The sequence below is a fragment of the Sabethes cyaneus genome, chromosome 2, assembly GCF_943734655.1.
Source record: "Sabethes cyaneus chromosome 2, idSabCyanKW18_F2, whole genome shotgun sequence".
NCBI lineage: Eukaryota > Metazoa > Arthropoda > Insecta > Diptera > Culicidae > Sabethes > Sabethes cyaneus.
The window spans coordinates 231,609,316-231,634,985 of record NC_071354.1 but is presented as its reverse complement, the minus strand read 5'-3'; the positions used below and the strand labels follow the sequence as shown (position 1 = coordinate 231,634,985).

Here is a 25,670-nt window from a genome sequence, read left to right as displayed (position 1 = left end):
CGTCAATAGGAAAACATACTTCCTAGTAAGTATTCATTTTGTTGAAAAATATCAACAGTTTGTCAATTCGTAAACAGAATAGAATAACTTTGAATATCTTCTATCTATTTTAAATATTTACCGATCGGCACATAGCTTAGAATACACTATGCTAATGCTGTTGAATTATTCGCATTCGTTTCCAAGTATTTGGTGCTAATCCGACAAGCCCTTCAAAAGCCCTCAGCATTTCGTTTCGAAGAAACGCACAACCTAACACCGGCCCGCTTGTTGATTTTTGGCTTATAAAACACTCCCTCAAACACCCGGTGCTGGGAAACAGGTTGACGAGCATTGCAGAAATGCCTTTACACCCACCGCACAAATCAAACGAACAAAACAGCTTTACCGGAACAGAAGGTTAACCGTATCGAACCGCCGCGTGCCAGGCTGCCTGCCTAAATTTATTTCGTTCACTCACCGACGTCGACGGCGCGATAAAATATATGCGGCTCAATCGCTCGAGATAAACAGTGCGGCTGCAGGCAGACAGGATCAGTTCATTGCCTTGGCGCACCACCACTCACTGACTGGATGAGGCGAGGGCGAGAGAGCGAGAGACAGTTCAAAGTTGGTGGAATTCGTTCGACTGTGACTAATAAGGAGCAACGATTTATGGGGCCCGTAGAATTTGGTTACCGTGAGCCGGGAACCGCGCGGGCGTAAAAGTTAAGCATTGATGCATAGCGAGATGTCACAAATTGAAATGTCGCACGAATTACCATATGTATGGTCCTGTGGCTGTGGATATTGGTCCCCGGGGGGGAAACGCGGTGGTACTTTTTCAATTGGTTAGACAGTTCCAATTGGGTTGCTTTTGTTCTGAAGATGAATGGCGAAATCCTTTGAATGTGAAAGAAGAAGTGATAGAATTTTTTACCAATTCAATCGAAATAAATTTTGAAAAAAAAAAATTTAGGGAAAGTTCAAGGAAATTCACTTGACACAATCTAGGATGAAGAAATTTTTCCTATTATCACAAAAACTAAACTAGAAAACATGAGCAATGGCTTAGCACCACATGAACCAGCAACCAACAACACTCAACAGTTCAAGCTGGGCTGGGACACAGCGTCCTTTGACTTACCGGTTCAGATGCTCAAGCAGTTCGTTCTCCTCTCGGATTCGTTCGTCGCTTAGGTTGCTAGCGGGAAGGACCACCTCGGTGATGCGTGGAATATCTTCCCCTTGCACTGATGCCATTGCTGCCACATCACTTATTCTCTTAGCGTAATAGTTATTTATCTCATCTGTGCTGGAAAGATCGTCCCGCTTGCTTCTCCGAAGCACCGCTCGGTCCGACCGGCGTTCGACGAAGGAAAGTAGTTTGTCCCGCAGTTTATTGTCAATTAATTTTCCCTCTCCGACTACATGTTGCTGCGGCTGCTGCTGCTGCTGCTGCCAACTTTGGCTTCGTGGAGCACTTGTTCTATTACTACTACTTATACTGCTTCTGGCAAATCCTTGACTGCCCGGGTCCAACCCACCGGGCGATATGGATGATGATAATTGATGATCATTACTGTCTGCACGGCCTGCAAAAAGGAAAACGGAGATAGAAAAATAAACGAAAATATTAGCCTTTGGAATGAACTTCGCAGTCCTACAGTTTTTTTGTGCGCCTTGGCTGGCAGTTGAAGGATAAGAGAGAATGGAATGAAAATTAATGAATGACTGGTAAGAATTTCCCGTTTGCTGAAATGAGCCGATATAATTTATGCGGGGTATGTAGTTGGATCTTATCTCCATAAATTAATAGAATAAAGTGAGTTCCAAATTTTTCTTCATGCTGCAAACGGATGGTCCCTTTGCCGTTGGGACGGCAAATTCTTTTGACTTTTCCCTTATACCGTCAAACCACCATCCAACAGAACGCAAATTGAAAAGCTCCTATCCCCGCCTTATCTCATTAAAAAATATATCCGATAAATGCAAAATATGATCCAATTTTGATTAAAAATTGGGAATTAACTTTACATCGCATTAAACCGCCGACACCATCACCAGCATACCAGGACTGTCGCTGTGTAAAAGTACAGAATTCCTGCTATTAGCCGCCCATCTGTCTATAACACGCCCCAAATTGGTTTGCCAAAATTGGATTTTGAACGACCATTATTTCGCCTTCCGAGGAGCATTAGTACCGGGATGCCACTTACTCCGGCCGGGTGTGACTGCCGAGTGGTTTCCCAGCAGAATAATTTAATCCGTTTGAAATCGGTACAGTGACTTTTCCAGTCACTGTCTAGAGGCAGAATGCAGATCGTCCGCTGGAGGAATGGCTAAATTGTCCAATAAAATATTCAATGTCCAATTCAATGTTTATTTCGATTAGAACCATAACCGGCGAAAGACTGTTACACTTCTTTGATGAGCCCAACTTTCTTTACGAGCCAAACTGTTGCCACTGATGGTGATAGCCGCTGAAAATGCTTTTCGGTTTTCCTTTCCGATTATTATTTCTTTTGCATAATGAGATTTGGTGTCTTACTTTAAATCGCGACTCCAAGCTGTGGCTGGAATTGTCCTCGTCTCTAGAAAAGTGCTATTTTCTTGAGCATTTTTCCAGATGAAAGAATGTTTAATTTGGTTCTTTTGGTTGTCGTATAAATTTTTGCAGAGCAAAGATTTGTAATAATTTTAGTAATTATCTCGTGTCAAAATAATATTATGATATTAGCTATTAATTAATTTTCGTATTTCGTTATCACTCACAAGTGATAACGGGAAAACCTAGCCTTGGAGAACGAAATTGCGCGCAATTAGTCGGTGTTTTTTTGCAGTTTACTCAAAACAGGAATATGATACTTTTTTAATAAAAACTTTCCAAACTATATTTTTATGAATGAAGGAATACCGTCGTAGCAGAAAAAAAACTCAGGTCAATAATTATTTATTGTGTCAAGTAGGTGCTATTTATACTTGTTGTGCTTGAATTTACACTTATTTCATGAGCATTTTCAATTTAGTTATAGAAACTAACATGTTTCTATTTAAGGGCAGAACAAAAGTTGTTGAAATTCACCCAAATTCTCACCATAATATGAAAAAATTGAAAAATAAAGTGATCCCTTCGCACTAGTCCTTTACGGCAGAACGAGAAGCGCGCTGTCCCATTAAAATTTAGTCCTTGTTGGTGTATAGAGACCATTGTTACAGTCACTAGCGTGCCCAGACAAGTTATGGCCTGGTCAATCGAGTAATCGTAGGATGGTGAATCTGCTTATTGCAAAAATACCAGCTGATTAGGTTGAAAATTCCGGACTTTCGGGTGCAATTAGACTTAAAATCAAAGTTGATATTTGACTAAAAATTAAACTTGAAACTTCAATACAAATTAGAGTTGAAATCGGACTTAACAAAGGGCATTAAATTAGACTTAAAATTGGATTTGAAATAGGACTTAAATATGAAGTAACGTAGGTTGGAGTTTTTACTTTAGACATTAAATTCGGACTCGGAATCGGAGAGTTCGAAGATTTTTTTGAAAATTGGATTTGAAATTAAAACTGGGCGTAAATTGGATTTAAATTGCACTTGAGATTGGACATGGAATTATATTTGAAGGTGCACTTGAAATTAGAATTCAAATGTTACTAGAAATTGGACTCGAAATCAATGTTAAATCGAGCAAGAAGCAAACGATGCCTACTCTGACGCGAACGAGTATGAGAAGCATAGCATCCAACGCTTACGCCACTGACGCAAGCGTACGAGAAACAGCCGCCGTTGCTGTGCGTAGACATTCTGCATTTACTTAACCACTTGCGAACGCTCAGGCTCGTAACGTAACGTCACGGCAAACAACTCGTGAGAGCAAGCGGCACATGGAAAGATAGACTTTGTATTACGACCTGTTAGTTAAATACACACTCGTAAAAACTCGTCGCAGTGCAGTGAATAAATAGGAGCGAGAGTCCGGAAGGGATGTTTATGCTGGCATGTTGATTATAGTACGAGTACATGTGTGTGACAAAATTAGACCACACGAAAGAGGGCTTCACAACACTTCTTGAAATCAAGACTTCAATTTAACTTAAAATTGGAATTACATTGGGATTTAAATTGTAGCTGCAGTTGGATTTGAATTTGAACTAGACGTTGACAATTCAATTAGACCTAAATTTGGACATTGACACCTAATTAGACACGTAATTATTATTGAAAACTAGCTGACCCGACAAACTTCGTATTGCCACAAATTAACCTGTGTTGTACATAAATCATGAATCTGGGATGATCTTTGTCACAATCTCGAGTTTTGCAAGCCCCCCAGTGGGCGGCGCTTCCGACGGCGGGTCACCGGCAACACTCGCGACCGTCTCGTCCTGAATGATCTAGTGTTACTATAGATATTTTTTGTGGTCTTGTATTGACTAATGTTTTATGGAAGAGTCTCGAATTTCTCGAGTTCGATTAGTTTTTGAGTTTCGCAAAAATTTCTGTTTTATTGGTATGAGAGTCCATATCCCCCTACCACAGGGGTGAGAGGTCTCTAACTATCGTAAAATAAATTCAAGACTCCAAAATCTCCCACATGTCAAATTTGGTTCCATTTGCTTGATTAGTTCTCGAGTTAAAAGAAAATTTGAATTTCATTTGTATGGGAGCCCCCCTCTTAAAAGGGGAAGGGGTCGTAATTCACCATAGAAAAAATTTCTGCCAAAACTCCCACATGTCAAATTTGGTTCCATTTGCTTGATTACTTCTCGAGTTATGAGGAAATTTGTATTTCTTTGGTACAGGAGCCCCTCCTCCTAAAGTGGGGAGGGGTCCTAATTCGCTATAGAAAATATTCTTGCCCTCGAAAACCTTCACATCATAAATTTGGTTCCATTTGCTTGATTAGTTCTCGAGTTATGAGGAAATTTGTATGGAAGCCCCCCCCTCTTAAAGGGGAGAGGAGTTATAATTCCCCTTATAAAGAGGGGAGGGGTCTCAATTTACCATAGAATAAATTCTTGTCACCGAAAACACCCACATGCCAAATTTTGTTCTATTTGCTTGATTAGTTCTTGAGTTATGCAAAAATTTGTGTTTCATTTGTATGGGAGTCCCCCCTCTTAGTGGGGGGAGGGTTCTCTAACCATCACTAAAATCTTTCCTGGCCCCAAAAACCTCTACATTCAAATTTTCAATTCTATAAGGAACATACGGACAGACAGACAGACAGACAGACAGACAGACAGAAATTCTTTTGTATAGGTATAGATAAGATTGACATATTTCGTCTTACTCTCTCACACGTTTTAATTTTTTCTTGTTCCTTTTCTTTCTTTTCCAGCCCCGTTTTCTACCTTTTTGCTCTATGTTTTTTTTTCGTTTACGCACTGTTTTCTAGATCTTTGCTTTTGCTGCTTTTTTCTTATTTCTTCCGTTTTTATTTTTTTTCTCGTTTTTATGTTTTTCTTCCCGTGTTTTCTATTAAAATTTTTATTGTTCCGTTTTCATTGTTCGTTTCCTGTCCCATTTTTTCTTATTTTCAATTCTGTTCTTCCTCTAGTTTTTCACTCATTTTTTTGTAATTTTCTTTCCCACTTTCTGTCATTTCTCTTCTCTTCTTTCTTTTATCGTTTCCAATTTCGTATTTTTTTAACTCTTCTGCTTCTCCTTTTTTCGTCATTAGTATTCTGTTCCATTTTCCTTTTATTGTCTCATTTTGCCCCTTTTTCTTCTACGTTTTCCTACCTTTTCTATCACATTCGTTCTTTTTCTGTCCCGTCTTCCCTTTATTTGTCGCGTTTTCACATCTTTTCTCACTCGTTTTACTTTTTTTCTGCCAACTGATTTCTCTTTCTCATATTTTTCTGTTCTGTTGTTTGCTCTGTTCAGTCATTTGCCCGTCAGATTCAGTTTCCTCTTTCTTGTTCCATTTTGGTCTTTTTACTTACATGTTCAGGCGCGGTTTTCCTATTTGTCGGGCCTCTTCTCCACTTTGTTTTCTGTAAACTCCATTTTTACTGTTTTGTTTTCGACTGTTCCGTTGCTCCTCTTATTATATTCTGCACTTCCTTCTTTTATGTTACGATCAGTATTTAATTTTATTCCGTTTGTCTGCTTGCTTTTGTTTGCCTCCTTTTCTATATAGTTTTTCTCCTTTCCTATCTCGTTTTTTCTGTTTTTCATTCTAGTTTGTCAGTTTGTTTGTATTATCCATCTCATTTTCCTCTTTTTCTTTGTGTTTCCCGATTTTCCTGTTTCCGTGTTTTTTCTTTCTTTTCCTACTTTCCTATCCCGTTTTCCCTTTTCGTTCCATTTTTTGTTTTCTGTACCGTTTTCTAGTACGTGTTTTCTAGGATTTTGCTGTCACGTTTGTTCTTTTTCATTTCGTTTCACCTCTTTTTACTATATAGTTTTTTTCTGTCTCGTGTTTCTTCCGCTATATTCCGTCCGTTTTTCATCATTTCCTGTCCCTTTTTTTCTTATTTTCAGTTCATTTTCTTTGGATTTGAACTCATTTTCTTTTAATTTTCTTTTCCGTGTTTCCATTTCCGGTGTCTCGTGTCAAGTTTTCGTCTATTTTTAACTCTCCTGATTCTCGTTTTTCGTCTATTAGATGTCCCATTTTTTCTGAGAACTCTGACTCTGAACTCTGTTTTTTCTGTTTTCGGCTTCATTTATTCGTTTTGCTCTTCGGTTTTCCTTTTTCATCTCTATGACCTCAGTTTTACTTTTTCTATGGTTCATTTTTCGCGTCTCTTCTTTTTCTATCCCATTTTCTTCTTTTCCATCCTATTTGCCACTCCCATTTTGTCCCATCTTGCTCTTTCGTTTCACCTCTATTACTTGTGCTGCTCCATTGGTTTTCTTTTTTTTCTATTTTCCCGTTTTTTCCGTTTCGTTTCTCTAGTTTTCCCTATTTTGTCTCGTTTTGTTACATTTCCCCTTTCTTGCCTCGTCTTTCCTCTGTTTCTTTTTCTTTTCCCACCGTTTCTATTATTATTTTTTTCTTCTTCTCTCCCGTTTTGCCTCTCCTCCTCCTTCCGTTCTCCCTGTTTTACTTTCAAATTTTTCTTATTTCTGCTCTCATGTCTGTCATGTTTTTCTACCGCGTTTTTCGCCCTTTTCATTCCTGACTTTCTTTTTCGTTTTCTCTTTTTTATTCCGTTTTTCATCTTTTTTCCATTTTTACGTTCGGGTTTCCTCTTTTTTACGTTCGGCTTTCCTCTTTCCCGTTTTTTGGTTCCTTCACTTCTATTATTTTGGCTGTTTCGTTGTTCCTCACATTATGTTTAATCTTTCCTCCTTCGTTATGTTCTGTTGTTCATCCTGTTTGTCTTCCGTTTTCAGTTTTTTCTTCATTTCTTTTTTTCTGTTCTCGTTTCTCAATTGTACTGTTTCCGTGTTTGCTCATTTTCTTTTCCTACTATTCTATCCTTTTTTTTCATTTTCCTTCCGTTTTTCTTTTTTTTCTGTACCGCTTTCTACGCCTTTGCTTTCACATTTCTTCTTTTTCCTACCGTTTTTCCTCTTTTTTTCTTTTTTCTGTCGCGTAGTTTTTCTGCTCCATTGTTCCGTATTCCTTCGTTTCCTGTCCCACTTTTTTTATTTTCAGCCCAGTTTTTTTTGATTCGAAATCATTTTTTCTAAGTTTCGCTCTCCCGCCTTTTCTCTTTTCGTTGCAAGTTTCCGTCTCTCTTGTCTTAAAATGTCCCGTTTTTTTCAATTCTCTCATGGTTTTTGTTTTGTTTTAGGCTGCCTTTATTCGTTTTACTTTCCGGTTTTCCTTTTTTATCTCCCGTTTTCAATCTTTTTCGCTCCAGTTTTACCTTTCCATTTTCTATCCCATTTTTCCATCCTATTTCCCATCCCTATATTGTCCCATCTACCTGACCATATTATTATACCCATATTATATGTCGTCTGACCTCTTGTTTTTATTTTTTCTCTCTTGCTGTACTTCTTTTTCGGTTGTGTTTCTCTAGTTTTCCTTTTCTTGTTTCGTTATGTTCCGTGTTATCTTTTTTGTCCATTTTCCATTTTCCACCTTTTCTATTACATTTTCTTTTTCTGTCTCGTTTTTCTCCTTTCTTTTCTCGTTTTTCTTTTTTCCTGTCCACTGTTTTCTTTTTCTCATGTTTTAGAGTTCCGTTTATCGTCCTTTTCAGTCCTGATTTTTCTCTTGGTTTTCACTTATCAGTCCCGTTTTTCGGGATTGATTTTCCTTTTTTTTATTTCTCTTTTCAGTTTGTTCATGATTGAGCTCATACCTTACAGAACGCACTTTACGTGTCAAGCTGGATTCCACAGTTTCACGTGCATTCAGTAATACTTCTTGTGTTCCACAAGGCAGTAACCTGCGGCCTTTGCTATGCGCCTTGTACTCCAACGACAGTACTATTCTGTTTGGTTCCGAATACGCAGTGGTGTATACCGACGCTCTAAACATCGGTCTCGTTGTGAAATCCATCTCTGATTGCTATCGATTCGCAAGCGCTGTTGGACACATTTACTGACTGGTGCGTTAAGAGCCAAACAGAATGCTGCGTCAACGCATTATAAACACGATACGATAAACAAAAAACCCGATTTAATCCACCTAGTGGTGAAAGGAACCTTTGTTATACGGTCTTACTTGGTATTTGAGATAGAAATCGATACGTTTTCGGAACATAATTTATCTATTGGTTAACGTTGCGTAATGCGTTGGTTTACATAAAATTTTTGAAAATTGAATAAGTTTACAAATTTTGAACAAAATAGGAACACTTTTAAATTTTGATAGATCCTATTTTCATGTAATTGCTGAGTAAGAATAAGTAAGTTGTTATTAATTTGAGTAAGTGCAAATAAAAGTAAGTTGTAAGAGGAAATCTTATTCTTTAACATATACATTACCTAGTAAAGGTCTAGTTTATAGATTTTTGAACTATGCATAATTTCCTGTAATGCCATTCTATTTGATTCACATATAAGATAAGATTCACATAAGATTTTTCTATCTTAGCTGCAGAGATGGAAGGTTATTGTCTCTAGCAAAATTTCTTGTAATAATATGCTCTATAACTTTGCAGAGCACATCAATGTGTTATATTGACACTGAAGAAAAATAATTTTTTTTATTTCACTTTTAGGGGGATTAATCAAAATTTAGATTCCACCAGACGATAGAGCTTTTAATTTCAAGAAACTATTCTAAAGGTTCGATAAACCTAAAACCAAGTTTTCCCAGTCAAAACTCTAGTGCACACGTTTTCTTTGGTTTGCGGCTATTGTGCGCGCGAGTAACTGTGTTGCAAAAGTTGGCGCGAGTGTTCGAGGGTTAATATCTTTTGACCGGTACAACCAATTCTTATGAAATTTTGCATATATATTCGTAGTGTAAAAACCTCTCGTTTGATATTAAAATAATTGAAATTAGGTAAATTATCTTGGTTAAAATCATTATAAATTATTGTTAATTTTGGTGTGGTGTATACGGTTGCTCATAACTTTCAAATTAAACGTCCAATCAAAAAACCATTCAATAGTGATCTATTAGCATATATTATCTTTTAAATGAGACTAATCGCGCATAAATCGGTTTGGCCATCTCTAAGAAACAGGCGATAATTATTTCCTTGTCAAAACAGGTTTTTTAAGCATAACTTTTAAACTACTTGTTTGTTTTCAATTAAGAATTTCTGAATAATTTAGCTTTAATAAGGGCTTTCATTTGATACTAAGATCGTTGAAATCGGTCATGTAGTTCTAGAGAAACCCGTGTCACGTATTTTTCACATTTTTGCTTATAACTTTTAAACGAAACGTCGTGTCACGAAGCAACTCAATAGTGATCTACTAGACAATAATACCTTTCAAATAAAAGTAATAGCGAACGATTCGGTTCAGCCATCTTTGAGAAACAGGCGATAGAAAAAACCATTACATACATACACACACACACACACACACACACACACAGACATTGCTCAAATCGTCGAACCCTATCGATTGGTATATGTGACTTGGCCCTCCGGGCCTCGGATCAATTTCGTGTTTTTCGACCAATTTTTAAACCTTTGTTATAGTATAACAAAGGTAAAAAGAGAAAATTAGCTTAATTTATTTGTTTCAATGACGTACGGATCTGGCCATGGCTTATTATTCTGACAGATATGTATTTTGTCTCCGCCGAAGCTTTCAAACAACTTCAATCTGATTCAAATGTTACTTGCAGACACTCATCATAAAAGAAGCAGTAGGTCGATGTGAAATCTTCAAAAACTTTCTACTTAGGTACATGTTAAAAACGCACCGTCTGACTGGTTTGATTTTCCCACACATGCTCGTAGGATGCACGCACGTTTTCTGTTTCATCAAAAAGGAAATACCACCATCACGCACTGTAGGCTGTTCCGGTGAAATTTTGCAAAACTCTGAAAAGGTTTTCATGCTCTCATACCGACGCGCGATGTGATCCGCTTATCGTTATATCCGTAAGCGTTAGTCAGACACGTGACAAGATTGCATATAAATTATTCATTCTCTCTCGTCTGGAGTTGACTTTCCCGGTACGACGGCCTGCCTGACATCACGGGGCCGTCAGTTCCGCACAAATTGCCCAGTTCTAAAATAGAACCGAACCTAAATCGAGAAGAACGGACTATGAAATGATAACGACGGATGAACGGACGGACGGACGTACGGTGAGAGATTGATTACCGCGTTTTTAAATCGCGGTTCGTGTGACGAGCGTTGATCACCCTTGGCCAGTTGATATCGTACCTACGTGAGTAGGTTCAAAATTTAACGTACCTATCATCCAGATGATTTACGTTGACATTTCCTCCTATCAATCATTCGTATCAATGAACGTTTCCAGTGAACTGAACCAAAACCAGGAGGAACAATTGAGCAAAGGATTTCATGGTTAAAATGACATTCCATTCAATGATTGTCAGAGTTAGAGTATTCCAAATGCTGATTATCAACAATTCAGTTTTTGCTTCGTTTGCTTCCTTCTACCGGTTGCTTCTCGCAAAAGAACTTCAACGTCAGCTGATCCCGGAAGCAGATTCGATAGCAGCTTAGAGTGCATAACGAGATGTGTACCGAATAAACTACAACTAGCTGTTGTTTGTGGCTTTTATTGGGAATCAAAAATCGAAGAATGACTTGGAAAAACTTTGCCATGGCAAAGGCAGGCTCGAACAGCAAACGATCCAAAATCGAAGTGTAACGAAATGGAAAATAAAGTTACTGGCTGAGTGCAGTCGAGCGCGCGTCTTGCCAAAGTACTAACCCGTCCCAGGATGCTGCTGCTGATGCTTCTCGGGAGCATCGCCAGTCGGTGATGGACGAAACCAGAGGCCGGGGCGAGTAGGAAATTTGAACGATTGCACGAAGCGCTTGGCAAAACCAAGATAAATCTTTATCTATTCTTGTGCCACAGTCGAATGAATGTTGCTCAGGGTCGTATTTACGCAGACATGATTTTACTGTGCTGCAACAGCTGCAAGTTGTTCGGTTTATCCAATTTCCTCCTACATAAACCGGTAATGGCGAGGATCTTTGCGGAACGAACGTCTGACCATTCCCGATCCGCCGCCGCCGCCCGGTTGCGTAGTAACTATGGAACACGACCCCGGCCCGTCCACCCGTAACGGTTGCATGCGAAAAACATGTTTCGATTAGGCAGCCTGAGAAGTCCTTCCAGCTGCTGTGGAATATTGCAGGAGTACCGACCGAACCAACCCGCCCGGAGGGATTTTAGCTAATCGGATTTTGTGTCGACTCGAGCGTTTTTCTTTTCATTTTTCCGTTTATTGATAAGCGGTACATTTCGTCAGTTAGGGGGGGAAATTTAAATGGAGAGCATATTAGATGCTTTTGATTTCTTTAATTTTAATAAAAAGATGTTTCCTGACAAAAGTACATCATCTTCTATGTGAATAAAAGTATGTACCAGAACATTGGGGTGTCCAGGCTGGGGCATATTGGGGCACGTGTCCCACCTTCTCTAGTAATTTTAATGTGAAACAAAATTAATCCTCCCAGGTCACAAGGAATCAAATTTCAAGTCCTATTTCAAGTCTCTCTTCATGTCCCATTTTTTGGTCCATTTGAAGTATTGTTTGAATTTAAAATCCAATTTTTAGCTCCATTTCACCTACAATTTCAGGATTGAGTTGGATTGAGTTCAAACAAAACTTTAAAATGGACTTGAAATGCGACCTGAAATTGGACTAGAAATAGAACTTAAACTTTTACTGATGATTGAGTTCCATCCCAAGTCTAAATCCAAGTTTTATTTCAAATTCAATTTTAGGTAAAATTTAAGGTCCTATTTCTAGTTCAATTTAAAATAAATTAAGTACAAAATACATCAAATTCAGTTTCCATTTCCAGTCCCATTTAAAGTCTCGTCTAGTCTAGTTCCAATTTTCATAACCTTTCTTAATTTCAATTTTAGGCTCAACTTCTTGTCTTGTATAGTCCAATTTAAAGTACAATTTGAAATACAATTTAATTTAAAGTAAAATAAATTTAAATAAGTCCCAATCCCAGTTCTATTTTAGATCTTCCTTGATTGCTATCTGCCTCACCAATGCCAACTATGACAAATCGGAAGAATCAGTTGAGGGCTGAACAGAATGCGTCAGCGTCAATTTGACAGTTGAAAAACACTGACGGACACGTTTACACAGCATTCTGTTTGGCCCTTTATGTGTTCTGATACGTTCTGTTGACCATCTGGTGAAAAGTTTATTCGAAAGCAACCTCCAACCTTTATTGATCCAATGCAAACCTAATTTCATGTCCCATTTCAAGTCATATTACAGCTTCAATTATAAAAGTTCAATCTCGTGTCTCTTTTCAAGTCAAGTTAATTTAAAACCTACTGCAAGTCGTTCAATTCAATTTAAGTAAAATTTCTAGTTTATTTTAAAGTAAATTATCGGTTTAAATTCAAGTCTGATTTCATGTCCAATCACAAGACTATTTTAATTCCAATATCAAATAAAATGTCAATTGAAAATCCTGTTTCAAATTAAATTCACTGCAAAATTTTATGTCCTTTTTCTAGCCCAATTTCATGTCCCATGTCATATCCCATTTCATGTCCCATTTCAGAGCTCCGATTTCAAATCCAATTTTAACCCCATTTCAACTTCAATTTTAGGTTCAACTTCATGGCTCTTTCAAGTCCAATTTTAGGTACAATTTTGGACCAAATTTCAAGGTCAATTTGAAGTAAATCAAGAACAAATTAGTTCAAACTCAAATCCAATTTCATGCCCCATTATCTGTCCCATTTCAAGTCTCATTAAAAGTCTAGTTTCAACTGCAGTTGAATTTTGCAGTTGATTACATGCTCCATTTTCTGTCCCGTTTCATGTCCCAACTTTTTGTCTTATCTAGTTTAATTTCAGTTCAGATCAATTTTTAGTTTTCAAAGTGAAGTAAATCTAAATATGTTCCATTTTAAGGTCTATTTTACATGTTCCTTGATTACTATCTGCTTCAGTAATGCCAACTGTGATAAATCGGAAGAAGTTATGCGTTCTGACACGTTCTGATGACCACCTGGCGAAAAGTTTATTCGTAAGCGACCTACAATGACCCATTGCAAGCCCAGTTTCATGCCCTATTTCATGTCCGATTTCAAGTACCATCTCAGGTCTCATTTCAAGTCCTGCTTTAACTTCAATTTAAGGTTCTGTTTCGTGTCCTTTTTTGAATCAAATCAGTTAAGAACAATTGGAAGTTCAATGCATTCAATTCAATTTAAAGTTAATCAAGTACAAATTAGTTCAAATTCAAGTCTAATTTCATCTGGAATCACAAGACTAATTTAATTCCATTTTCAAATAAAATGTTAATTCCAATTCCAAGTCATATTTCAAATTCAATTTACCATAAAATTTTAAGTCCTATTTCTAGTCCAATTTCATGTTCCATTTGATGTCCATTTTGAAGTTTCGTGTTAACACCAATTTCAAATCCAATTTTAACCCTATTTCAACCGCAGTTTCCGGTTCAACTTCATGTCTCTTTTCAAGTCCCATTTTAGGCACAATTTCGGGTCAAATTTCCAAAACAAATTAGTTCAAACTCAAGTTCAATTCCATTTTCTATCCCATTTCAAGTCCCATTGAAAGTCTAGTTTCAACTGCAATATGAAATACAATAAAAAAGCTTAATTCATCTCCAATTTTAGGTTCAACTTCTTGTCTTGTATAATCCAATTTTAGGTCCAATTTCAAGTAGAATTTAAGATAAAATTTTTAGTTTAATTTACAGTAAGCTTTGTCCCATTTTAAGTTATAAATTAGTAAATGAGTCGCATTTTAAGTTCTATTTTACATGTTCCTTAATAAGTATCTGCCTCACCAACGCCAACTGTGATAATTTGAAAGAAGTTTTGCGTTCTGACCCGTTCTGATGACCAAGCTAGCGCCAAATCGTACATCAATAGCCGAAAATTATCGTAAATAACTCATAACAAATTCGGAATCGTAACTAAAGCTTAATAAAGTCCGCCTAAGTTGATTTTCAGTCGTATATAATGATAGCTGACATACATACGACATTCAGCACATAATCGTATAGCTGTGCGGAGCGGGTCGGAATCGGATATTGTCGTATATAATTACTTATATCGATGAAATTCGTATGTTTACTCCTCATCACGTATATCGCCTCCAAAATACCACGGATAAGCCAATTTTGCGCATCAAATACGATTTATTAGCATGTATATATGTACGTAATTGTGATTTTTAATTTTTATATACATATAAAAACGCTAGCTGTGGACCATCTCGTGAAAAGTTTTTGCAATTGCGACCTACAATGATCCGTTGCAAGTCTTGTTAATGTCTCATTCATGTCCCATTTCAAGTATCATCTCATGTCCAATTACAACTTCAATTGAAGATTCAATCTCGTGTTTTTTTCCAAGTCAAGCTAGTTTAGGACCTATTGCAAGTTCATTTCGATCAATTCAATTCATGTAAAATTTCCAGTTTAATTTATGGTAAATTTAGTACAAATTAGTTCAAATTCAAATCTAATTTCATATCCAATCACAAGACTACTTTAATACCAATTTCAAATAAAATGTCAAGTCCAATTCTGAGCTTAAATTCAAGTGCAATTTCAAGTCCTAATTCACATTCAGTTTTACGTAAAATTTGAAGTTCCATTTCCAGTCCAATTTCAAGTTCCATTTCATTTTCAAGTCTCGTTTTAACTCCAATTTAAATTCCAGTTTTAATCATATTTCATCTTCAATTTTAGGTTCAATATCATGCCCTGTTTCAAGTCCAATTTTGCGTCCATTTTCGAAGTTAATTTGAACTAAAATTTTTGGGTCTATTTAAAGTAAATCAAGTGCAAATTATTTGAAATTCATGCCTCATTTTCTGTCCCTTTCAAATCCGATTTAAAGTCTAGTTTCAACTGTAATTTGAATTCAATTTTAACCGTATTTCAACTTCGATTTTAGGTTCAACTTCATGTTTCTTTTGAAGTCCAATATTGGGTTCAATTGAGGGGGTAAGAAGGAAAGGGGTGTAAGTGACAAAATTAAAAAAATTGAGATAATGGTAGGAAACGATACTTTGAGCAATGGTTTTATACATGCTAGAAAATTCACGTCAAAATTTTACTGTTTAATGACTTTTTTAGAAACATGAAAAAAAGCAGCAAAATAAAAGTTGGTTTTCGCTTGGAAGGAAAGGGGTGTAAGTGCACTATATGAGCAATTCCAGCTCAACTAACAAAACGGTTTGTCTCGAATATTTTATGCTGATAAAATTAAATAAAATGTTGGATGCCACGCCAGGATTGATTTTCCATGGAACATAATTATTTTCATCAAGATTAACTTTTCAAAAGGACGTATGTTTTTTTTTGCAAAATATCATATTTCGAAAACTACTGATTTGCTAAAATTGAAGTTATAGGAAATTAACTGTATTTTCGGAAAAAAAATACACTGAAAGAAAAAACAAAATTTAGATTAAAAATCATAAAAGTGAACTAACTCAAAACACGTCCCAAAGATTTGTCTCATTTTTAAAATATTTTTAAAATATGTTCTAAAGCTATTGATATACACTCTTTCTGCTTTTCTTTTAATCTAACCAATTTTTCAAAAATATTCAAATCTTACTTTTTTGGAAAACTAAAATAAAATCAAATTCTACGCATAATGTTGAATAAATTATGTCATATAAACTTTTTTCTTAAGCCCAGCCGTTCTGAAGTTAGGCCATTACAAATAGTTTATGAAGTTTTTGTCCTTCAGACGTGGGGCCACTGAAGGAGAATTACTAAGCTCATGACTTAAGGCAACTACAAAAAGGTGATAAATTAGCGCCGTCCGTTGAAAAAAATCTGAAAGTAATATTTTTGGTTACTCATATCATGATGTATGACGTATAATCATATACGGTAGCGCCGATCGATGAGAAAATTCAGAACTATTTTCTACACCATCTTGAAGGTGACCGTCAGTTGAATAAACTTCTCGAAGACCACAACTTTCTAGGTAATCAGTAGCGCTAGTTACAGCCTATACAGTAGTATTGCATATACGGTAGCGCCACGTAGTGAAGCAATTCTGCAATATTTTCTATACCTGCTATTACTCAAACAGCTTTTGCTAAGAAAGTAATATTTGAGGTTACATGGATTATAAGCTATAGCAATCAAAACGAGGTCGCATATACACTAGCGCCGCACGGTGATTATATTCTGAACTATTTTCAGTGCCATCTCCGAGATGACAGTGATTTGAACAACCGTCCCGAAGACTGCAACTTTCTAAATAGTCAGTAACATAAGATACAGACTTTACAAGAATATTACATGTGCACTAGCGCCACGTAGCGAGACAATCCTGAATTACTACTGCCTGGCCGCTAACCTTCCTTTCTATGAAGATGATTGTAATATGATTCCAAGATATGCACTTGCACCTTTTTCACCTCAGTAGTAATTCCTTATAGTCGCTTGGAATGAAAGGGGTGTAAGTGCAAATAACATTTTCGAAAATGTCTTATAAATCCCGAAAATCCAAGTGCTTTTCCAAGATCTCAATAGAATTTAACAAAGAAATGTTTACACAACGATAGTGCATCATTAGTTTTGTATTATATGTCCAGACGAATTTTCTAGATAATGGTAACTTTGGAGCTGATTTTCTCGAAATTTACTTTTTGTCACTTACACCCCTTTCCTTCTGACCCACTCAATTATAATTACAATTTATTTATTTAATTGCTTAGTCAACAGATAAAAAATCACCCCAATGACAGATTGTGCTATATAACTATAGATGCATAAAGGTACACACGCATAGACAACATAAATTAACATAATACACGCTTAAAACTACACTTACTAGTTTGTCGAGATACATTAAAATTAAATACGTTATAATATTTGTTGAATACACGAGACATGCTACGCATTGGTTCGTTAAGTCCATAATTTGTTCTCGCAGGACCAATGCTGAGGAACGAATGGGACCGAAGATTGCGGCGACGTATGCTGATATCCAAGGTACTGAGCAGCGCAGAACAATCGATGTGTCCTTGCAAGAGATCACCAATAAAGGACGCTTTTGCTACATTTCGTCTCTCCTCTAGTAGTTCCAAATTAATAAGCATGCATCTGCTTTTATAGCTAGGCAGATTTAATGGAGCCGTCCACCTGAAATGACGTAGAGCGAAGCGGAGGAATTTTCGCTGAATTGCCTCAATGCGTTGAGTTTCGTTCTGGTAATAAGGAGACCAGACGATGGACGCATATTCAAGGACAGGTCGCACAATCGAGCAATATAGAGTTTTCAGGCAGTAAACATCCTTAAACTTCTTCGCAAAGCGAAATAAAAACTCCAGCTGCGAAGAGGCTTTTGACACGATGTAAGCGACGTGACCCTTAAAGGTATGTTTAGTGTCGATTAGGATTCCCACCAAATCCTTGACTGTTGATTCGCGCTTTAACTGCACACCCTCTAAGGCATAGTTAAAGTGGAAAAGTGATTGTCTTCGATCAAAAGAGATTATCGAGCATTTGGATACGTTAAGCGACATGCGGTTCATTTGGCACCATTCTGCGAAAACTTCCAGCTGTTTTTGTAGGAAAAGTGCATCTTGTGGTTGTTTTATAGTGTAGTATAGCTTTAAATCGTCGGCGTACGAGAGTTTCATGCAATTCAAAATGAAATTGACATCGTTCATATATAACAAGAATAAAAATGACCCAAGATGACTCCCTTGTGGAACGCCGGACCAAACTGAGAACGGAGATGAAATATGATTAAGTTGGTTGACGTAGATCACTTTGGCATAAATCCGTGTTGATCAGGCGAAATGTAATGTTTGTATCTCTGGACTAGCTCTTGAAGAATAATTAACTCGAACAGTTTAGAAGTGGCACTTAACGCAGTAATGCCACGATAATTCGATACGGTTCGCTTGCAACCTTTCTTAAAAACAGGAAAAACATACGATTGTTTCCAGCAGTTTAGGAATACGCCTGTAGCTAAGGATAAGTTATATACTGTTGCAAGAGGTGTCGCAAGTATCTCCCTGCAGCGTTTCAGATTGACTGACGGGATACCGTCAGGGCCATGTCCCTTAGATGATTTTAAAGCTTTTCCAGCTGATATAAGCATGCCAACGGAGATAACAAACGGCAATGCGGGTGCAGAAAGTCTGGGGACGTTTCCGGTAGCGACAATTACATCCTGCTATTCGAGACGTTCATTAGTGAACACGTTACTAAAATGAGAACGAAACAAGTCTGCGATGTCAACAGTGGAGTCGGCTTCGAATAAACCATTGGACATCATAGAAGGCAATCCTGATTCTTTCCGTTGCTCATTCACGTGGCGCCAGAATCTTCTGGGGTTTGCCTTGAGGCGGCGTTGCAGATTGTTCTGGTACGCGTTATACAGGCGATCGTTAAGTAGTTTATAATTAGCATTTGCTTCTAAATATCTTGTCTTTGTGGCTTCAGTGCGATGCTTACTGTGTTGGCTAAGGGCAGCACGTTTCACCGTTTTAAGATGCTTCAGATCGCGGTTTGTCCAGGTTGGTTTAAATGATACACGCTTAGGGTACAAACTGGTCGATAGCATAAAGGATAATGCTAGAGATAGTCGATGCTGCGAGATTGGCGTCATGAAATTTGCCTTAGTGAAATCGTACGACAGGCTTTCAGAAGTGTCCCGAAAGCGTAGTTGTGGGCTAATCTTTCAATGCGTTAGCAAAGGAGAATGATGCCTACAAAGCTTTACGAGGTGACGGAGCCTCCATAACCAAACAGTCTGCGCATAATTCATCGGCAGCGAAACATAGATCAAGCGTGCGATGATTTTCGTTTACAATTCCACTCATCTGTTTGAGTCCAGCGGTGCAATATGCATCGAGCAGTTTTCGCGGGGCTATTCCAAGGACAGAGACGTGACCGGAAAGAAAGATCCGTAAGGGTTGCACTGCCAAGTAATCGCGCTTGAATTAAAATCACCAAAAATGATAATTTTATCTCGGGGCCCCAGTTGCGAAACAATCCAGTTGAGTGAATTAACATGTTTCTCAATTAGAGTTTCATCGTTTACTCGATCAGGAGGAATATATACCACGCATAGATAGAGTGTTCCTTCAGCAGTAATCCTTCAGCGACCCATAATTGTTCAACCGCTGAGCAATCTGGAGGATTAACCGTACGAGACTTGAAACTTGAACGACCAGCTAACAATACACCACCTCCTGAGCGTTTGAAACTATTTAAAGATGACCGGTCCTGTCGATATACTGAGTAGGAGTCATTGAACAGCTGGTTCGTCAACGTATTCTCGTTCAACCACGTTTCCGTGAAAGCGTAGACATCATAGCAGGCGTCGCTGAGGGCTGACTGGTACTCGGCTAGAGTACTGTTTATTCCGCCAACGTTTTGATAATAAATCAGGACATTCGACGTGGCTGGTGGGACGTTGCTTGCTAGGGGTGCAATTTGAAGTGAAATTTCCCATTTCAAGTCCTATTACAACTTAAATTTTAGGTTCAATCTCATGTCCCTTTTCGAGTCAAACCAGTTTAAGACCTACTGCAAGTTCAAAACATTCAATTCAATTCAAGCAAAATTTCTAGTTTAATTTAAAGTAAATCAAGTACAAATAGTAAAGCATAGTATAACATAGTATGACCGTTCGTGAGTTGCCCGCGATTGATCCACATCAGCTGAAATGGCACAAAAAACCAACAAAATGATAGCAATCATTCACGATGCGCAACTTCCGATAATCCGATAATTTATGACAAGCTGGTCCCGCCCTGCGCTGACCTGCATCAATTGAGGAAAGAATAGAATATTAATAGGGCACTTGTTGCTTACTAGAGATGAGCAGTTCTATGTATCTTCCACAAGTGTCATAGGAGAAAGGGCATGGTGCTAGTGGAAAGTTATTGATCTGGATCCACCGAGGTAAGTGGTGCGATTATCATCATTCGAACACACCTACGGTGTGCCAGTGAAGTTTTTGACAATTTTTGACCACTTCAACGGTTGCTTCCTATAAGCCGCCGAAATGGGATGCTTTGGGTGGTTTTAGATACCAGCTGAGACAGCGTAGATACTCTCTTGTGAGCAGAAGCACGCTATTAAATTCTGTTGTAGCTTGCTTTGTAGCATGGTAAGACGCTCAGATAATTCATTTTTGTATTTTTGAAATGTTTGTCGTTGTTATTAGAATGGCTATTCATAGGGCGACTATGCCGGACGACCTGATTTATCTTCGACACTGCTGAGGAGCGTCCTGTGCTGTAGTGCGTAATCTTTGTAAAGTTATACCACAAACAGCTCTATGGGTAAGAGTTCTATACGGTAACAGGGAGGAGAAAGATGGCAGACATTTTTAAAGAATAAGAATTTGCCTCAGGCTCTCTGACCGCATGGCTTAAAAACCAGTTGCAACAGCTACCAATAAAACTGGAAATTTACGTGACAAAGCGCTTAGCAAAACGACTGTTGTCTTTCCTGAAGCAATAAGATTAAGAAGCTCCGTGGCAGTTTTGGCCAGATTTGGCATCCCGCATTCAGGGAACATAGACCAAAAAATCGGAAAAAATTGAAATGTGGCATGCATAAAAACTACTGATATTTTCAGTATTTTTCGTCGACTATGTCCCCTTAAGAGGGTTGTACAGTTATGGTCAATAATGAGCATTATCGCGACATGTTGATCAGCTTTTTCTTTCCAAAAGTTGATGAAATTGACACGCTGACCTTGGTTCCCAACAAGATGGTGCAACATGCCACGCTGCAGCTGATGCAGGGATGCAGTAGCCGGATTGGGAAGCAAGTTCAATATGGCATAGAATTAGTTTGAAATGGTCGATGTGGCATATTAAATGGTACAGAATTTTCCACCAAGTCCAATCCAATGAGCGAGATTTATTTTTACTTCAAAACATATTATCCTTGTTCATAAACACTTTACCTTTCCCACATTTATCTGAATATAATAAATGGAGAAAAAAACTCTATAGTGCCTCGAAATCGCCCAAGGACTTGAAGTTTTTAAACCCGTAGGGAAAGGTATTTACTTTAATAGCCCACCATGACCTTTATTTCTTGTAAAGTAAATGATCCGGTCCATTCCCTGAAGTCTAATGGTTAAGTGCATCGTATTGAAAGTAAATCAAGTACAAATTAGTTCAAATAAAATGTCAAGTCCATCTTTAGGTTCAATTACAAATGTAATTCAAATCCAATTCCTAGTCCGATTTCAAATTCAATTTCAAGTAAAATTTTAAGTTCTACTTCTAGTTCAATTTTATGTCCCATTTCATGTCCCATCTTATGTATCAAGTTAAAGTTGTGGTTCAACTTCAATTTTAAATCCAGTTTTAAGTCCTATTTCAAATTCAATTTGAAGTAAAATTTCTTGTTCAATTTGAGGTAAAGCAAGCCCAAATCAGTCTTAATTCGGGTCCAATTGGATTCCACCTCCAATTTAAACTCAAATTTATTGGATAAAACTTTTGATTACAAGTCCAAATTCAAACGAAGATGTCCCACATTCTATTTGCGTCTGGGCACGCCAGTGTACAAGAAGATAGGAAATATTTTTTGCGCTGAATGTGAGGAATACTTTTCGAAATTTAATAACGTAAAGTATGCTAGAAAGGAAAAAAATACAGCAGCGCAATCGAATAGCAAAAAAAAAAAAAAGAATTCGCCTTTATCTTTCAGTCTCACAAACCCATCCACCACGCACCACCGGTTCCTTTCTGGATTGATGACACAAGTTCTGATTTAAATAGCTTTTGAAGAATTTCGTTCTTCCACGATCCGCTCACCGTTTCAGCCAGCCAGCCCACGCTGCACCGGCCGGCTGGCCTGCCTGCCTGTCTGTCTTCCGCTCCTGCTTCCTGCGTACTACGGATCCACTTTGTTCGGTTGTTGGAGCACACCGAACGAGCCAACTTTTCAATTCTAATCCAGGCCAACATTCCAATAAAATTTCACTCAGCAGGCACATACACACAAACACACACACACACACATCATTCACCCACACCCACAATCTCATTGCTACACGACAAAAGACAAAACGGTCGGTGGTGCAATGCACACACATACGGCAACCGACATATTCCAGATCCTGCCATTCCTCCTTCTCCGCATACATATATTATGTGTACCACGAAGTTCCACGACAGAGGGAGTTTCCGCAATGCAATGCTGCCGTCTGGTGCTTAAAGCTTAAATACGCGCGAATACAAACCCGAAAGGGGTAAATAAGATGGAAGATTTACAGGCAAGTGGATTTATGCTGAAATTGCACTTAAAATTTATTTTTCCCACTGTTCTGCTTTGAGTCAAAGGTGTGCTTTGCCGGTCGGTCCTGAATGTCGGAGAATGGAGGGACCGGCGCAAACCACCACCAGGATTGTGGATATCTCTCGTTTGAAGAAAGATGTATGGACGTCTACATTTAAAGCACAGCATACGAACCCGACGTACCAACCAACGTACAGTTCAGTTGGAATTGGAAGATGCGCTTTCGAGTGAAATTTCGCTCCCCATTCATGTGAACCCCCCGAATGCAATGTTCGAGCAAGTGTGAAAGTGTGAGCTTTCAAAGCGATTAAAAACAATGTGGGCAGCACGTGATACATGCGCCGGAGATACGAATGGTCGTCCTTCTGCCGGAAGTGGGTTTTGAATGCCAGTAGATTACCGCATATGCAGTTTGTTAGGTTCGTCCATTTGTTTTCTATTGTGGGCTCTACTGTGTTACACTGATTACCATCCATTACTCATTCGGTACGTTCAGATTTCAACCACAATGATTAAAGACCTTAATGTTTGGTCTGACACAAAAGAAACAATTAGGGCACAGTATGAAAATCAAGAAACAAGAACAGTCTGCCACTGTTTGTTGACTCGAACTTAAACACGCCGAAAGAAAATATTAATTAATTCAGCTTGTAGCTTGTACGACACATCCGACAACCCCATTTCCCGGTGACGATGGTGTGTTCTTTGTCAGCCAGCTCTATGGGGCCTAGGTTTAAGATCTGATTTAAAATGTCGCTTGCTTTTGCCTTGCCGCTTTACCAGCTGGTTGGCGTGGCATGTCTCTGGTAATTTAATTTCTAAATTTGCATATATTTAAAACCATGCCAAGCTTTATGTTTGCACGCCACTCTCCTTCACGTCGTCTGTGTGAACGAGACGGAAACTGCTGTCTAAACCGGTACCATACCAGTCTAAGGCTGTGCTCCCAAAAAGAACCCTTTCCTTTCCTTCTCCACGGTAAGGTACAAAGGTGCATTGCACATTGTAGATTACCCCCTCCTTTCCCTGCAGAACTGTGACGAAAAAGACTAAGCAAATCGTAGGCTAATCTGCATATAAATTTCAATTTCATATTTATTCTGGAATGTATAATTGTGCAAATTGCTGTTACACTGTTGTAAAACAAGCAGCAGATTTTGCCGGTCAACGCTTCTGCTAACAACAGCTCTACCTAAGAGTTACAATTTGCTGATCGTAGCAGAAAAGTCGTGGGTACTTGTGTTGCATGAGGCGGTTATCGCTATCACCAAAATTCAAAACCAGACAACACTGTAGGGTAAAAGAATTCAGATAGAGACGAATTATAACTCAGACAACAACAGTTAATAAAAACATATACTGCAGACGCCCTGATGAAGTTTCAAATCGGGATCGAAACGTTGGCGTAAAACGAAACATTTGGTGACTACTATAATTTAATTACTGAACGGCCGAAATCCACATACATATCAGTCAAAAAATACGAGTTATTCATTTTAGGTTTTAAATAAGTTTTTTTTGTAGTAACGATTTTCGACGAAACGTGCCGTCCTTATATATAAGGTATAAGGTGTTTTCCCGTATTCTGGAGTACTTCGTCGGCGGCACCAAGCTGGTTTTTGTGAGGATCGCTCCACGATGGATCAAATTTTCACCCTACGTCAGTTACTGGACAAGTTCCGGGAGCACAACTAGCAGACTCATCACCTGTTTGTGGACTTTAAGGCAGCATACAATGCATCCCGAGGGTCCGGATTATCATTTATCCTATATGTAGTTCTAAAAATGTCCCATACATAACTTTGTCAAATTTTGCTCGGCTGAGACGGTACTGTCATATGAATCAAAATTGAATCAAAGTGATATGACCATCCTGGTAGTGACCCCGTTTCAAAGAGAATCACTCAAATGTTTTATGAATACTTTTCACTTTTCATTTCTAACTTCTCACTTCGCACTTCTCACCTCTTACTTTTCATTTTTCACTTCTTATATCTTCTTATGTCTTACGGCAAGGTTTGGGATAGGGTGTCATTTCCAAAAATCTTTCTCGAAAAGTGGTCAGGTTTTAAACGCTAATAGGTCAGCGGTTTACCGATCGATTTTCAATATTCTTACACCAATCGATCGGAAAATCTGCTAAGAATTGACTCAAATGAAGAAAAGTATGGATTCTTGATGAGGAACTATTGAAAAATTGAAAATAATGAACCTATGTTTAACCAGAATTCTCGCTTCGTGATTGGTTGTTGGAAATGCCGTCATCAAAGTGGCAACGCGTTTTCACCCTACGGCTTATAATTCAGTCAATTTTCAATAGATTTCGAAGATATTTACACCAATTGATCGGAAAATCGAATTGGAAAATATAGAAAATTTAGAAATCTATTGATTTTCCATGCGCGTCATTGAAAAATTGAAAATAACTCTAACTCGGTCGTACTAGAAATTGTCGCTTTGTGATTGATTGGAATAATTTCCAATTCTTATCGAGCAAGTCTTGGTACAATTCAGAAATCAACGAGAAAGTCGATACAAGAGGATTAAATGGAATCCTACCCTTTCTCATTGATTGCTAATTGGCTTGATAATTCTTAATTGTGATGTACCACCAACGGCAACACGAGCGGTGCCGCAGCAATTATAATTTCAATAATCGTCACATTCAAAAATCGTCTACCGTGAATAAGTGGATAGCAATTAATTCCAACTTAAAACCACTTTAAAATGTATTGACCGCAACAAATGCGCAAGAAAACGCATTAAAACTAAGCCCAATATTTTGTTTTGATAATTGGCAGCAAAAGGTGAATGGCTCATTGGTAACTTTGCTCTTTTGTTCAGAC

General features: G+C 38.0%; 1 protein-coding gene across 1 annotated transcript in view; it reads right to left on the bottom strand.

The window, feature by feature from the left end:
• Positions 1–25,670, bottom strand: part of LOC128736775 (uncharacterized) — a 165,108-nt gene that overhangs the window by 95,000 nt on the left and 44,438 nt on the right. The window contains exon 2 of the mRNA XM_053831263.1: positions 1,127–1,574. Within this exon, the coding sequence (XP_053687238.1) occupies positions 1,127–1,574 (448 nt within the window). The remainder of the gene's footprint in view (positions 1–1,126; positions 1,575–25,670) is intronic.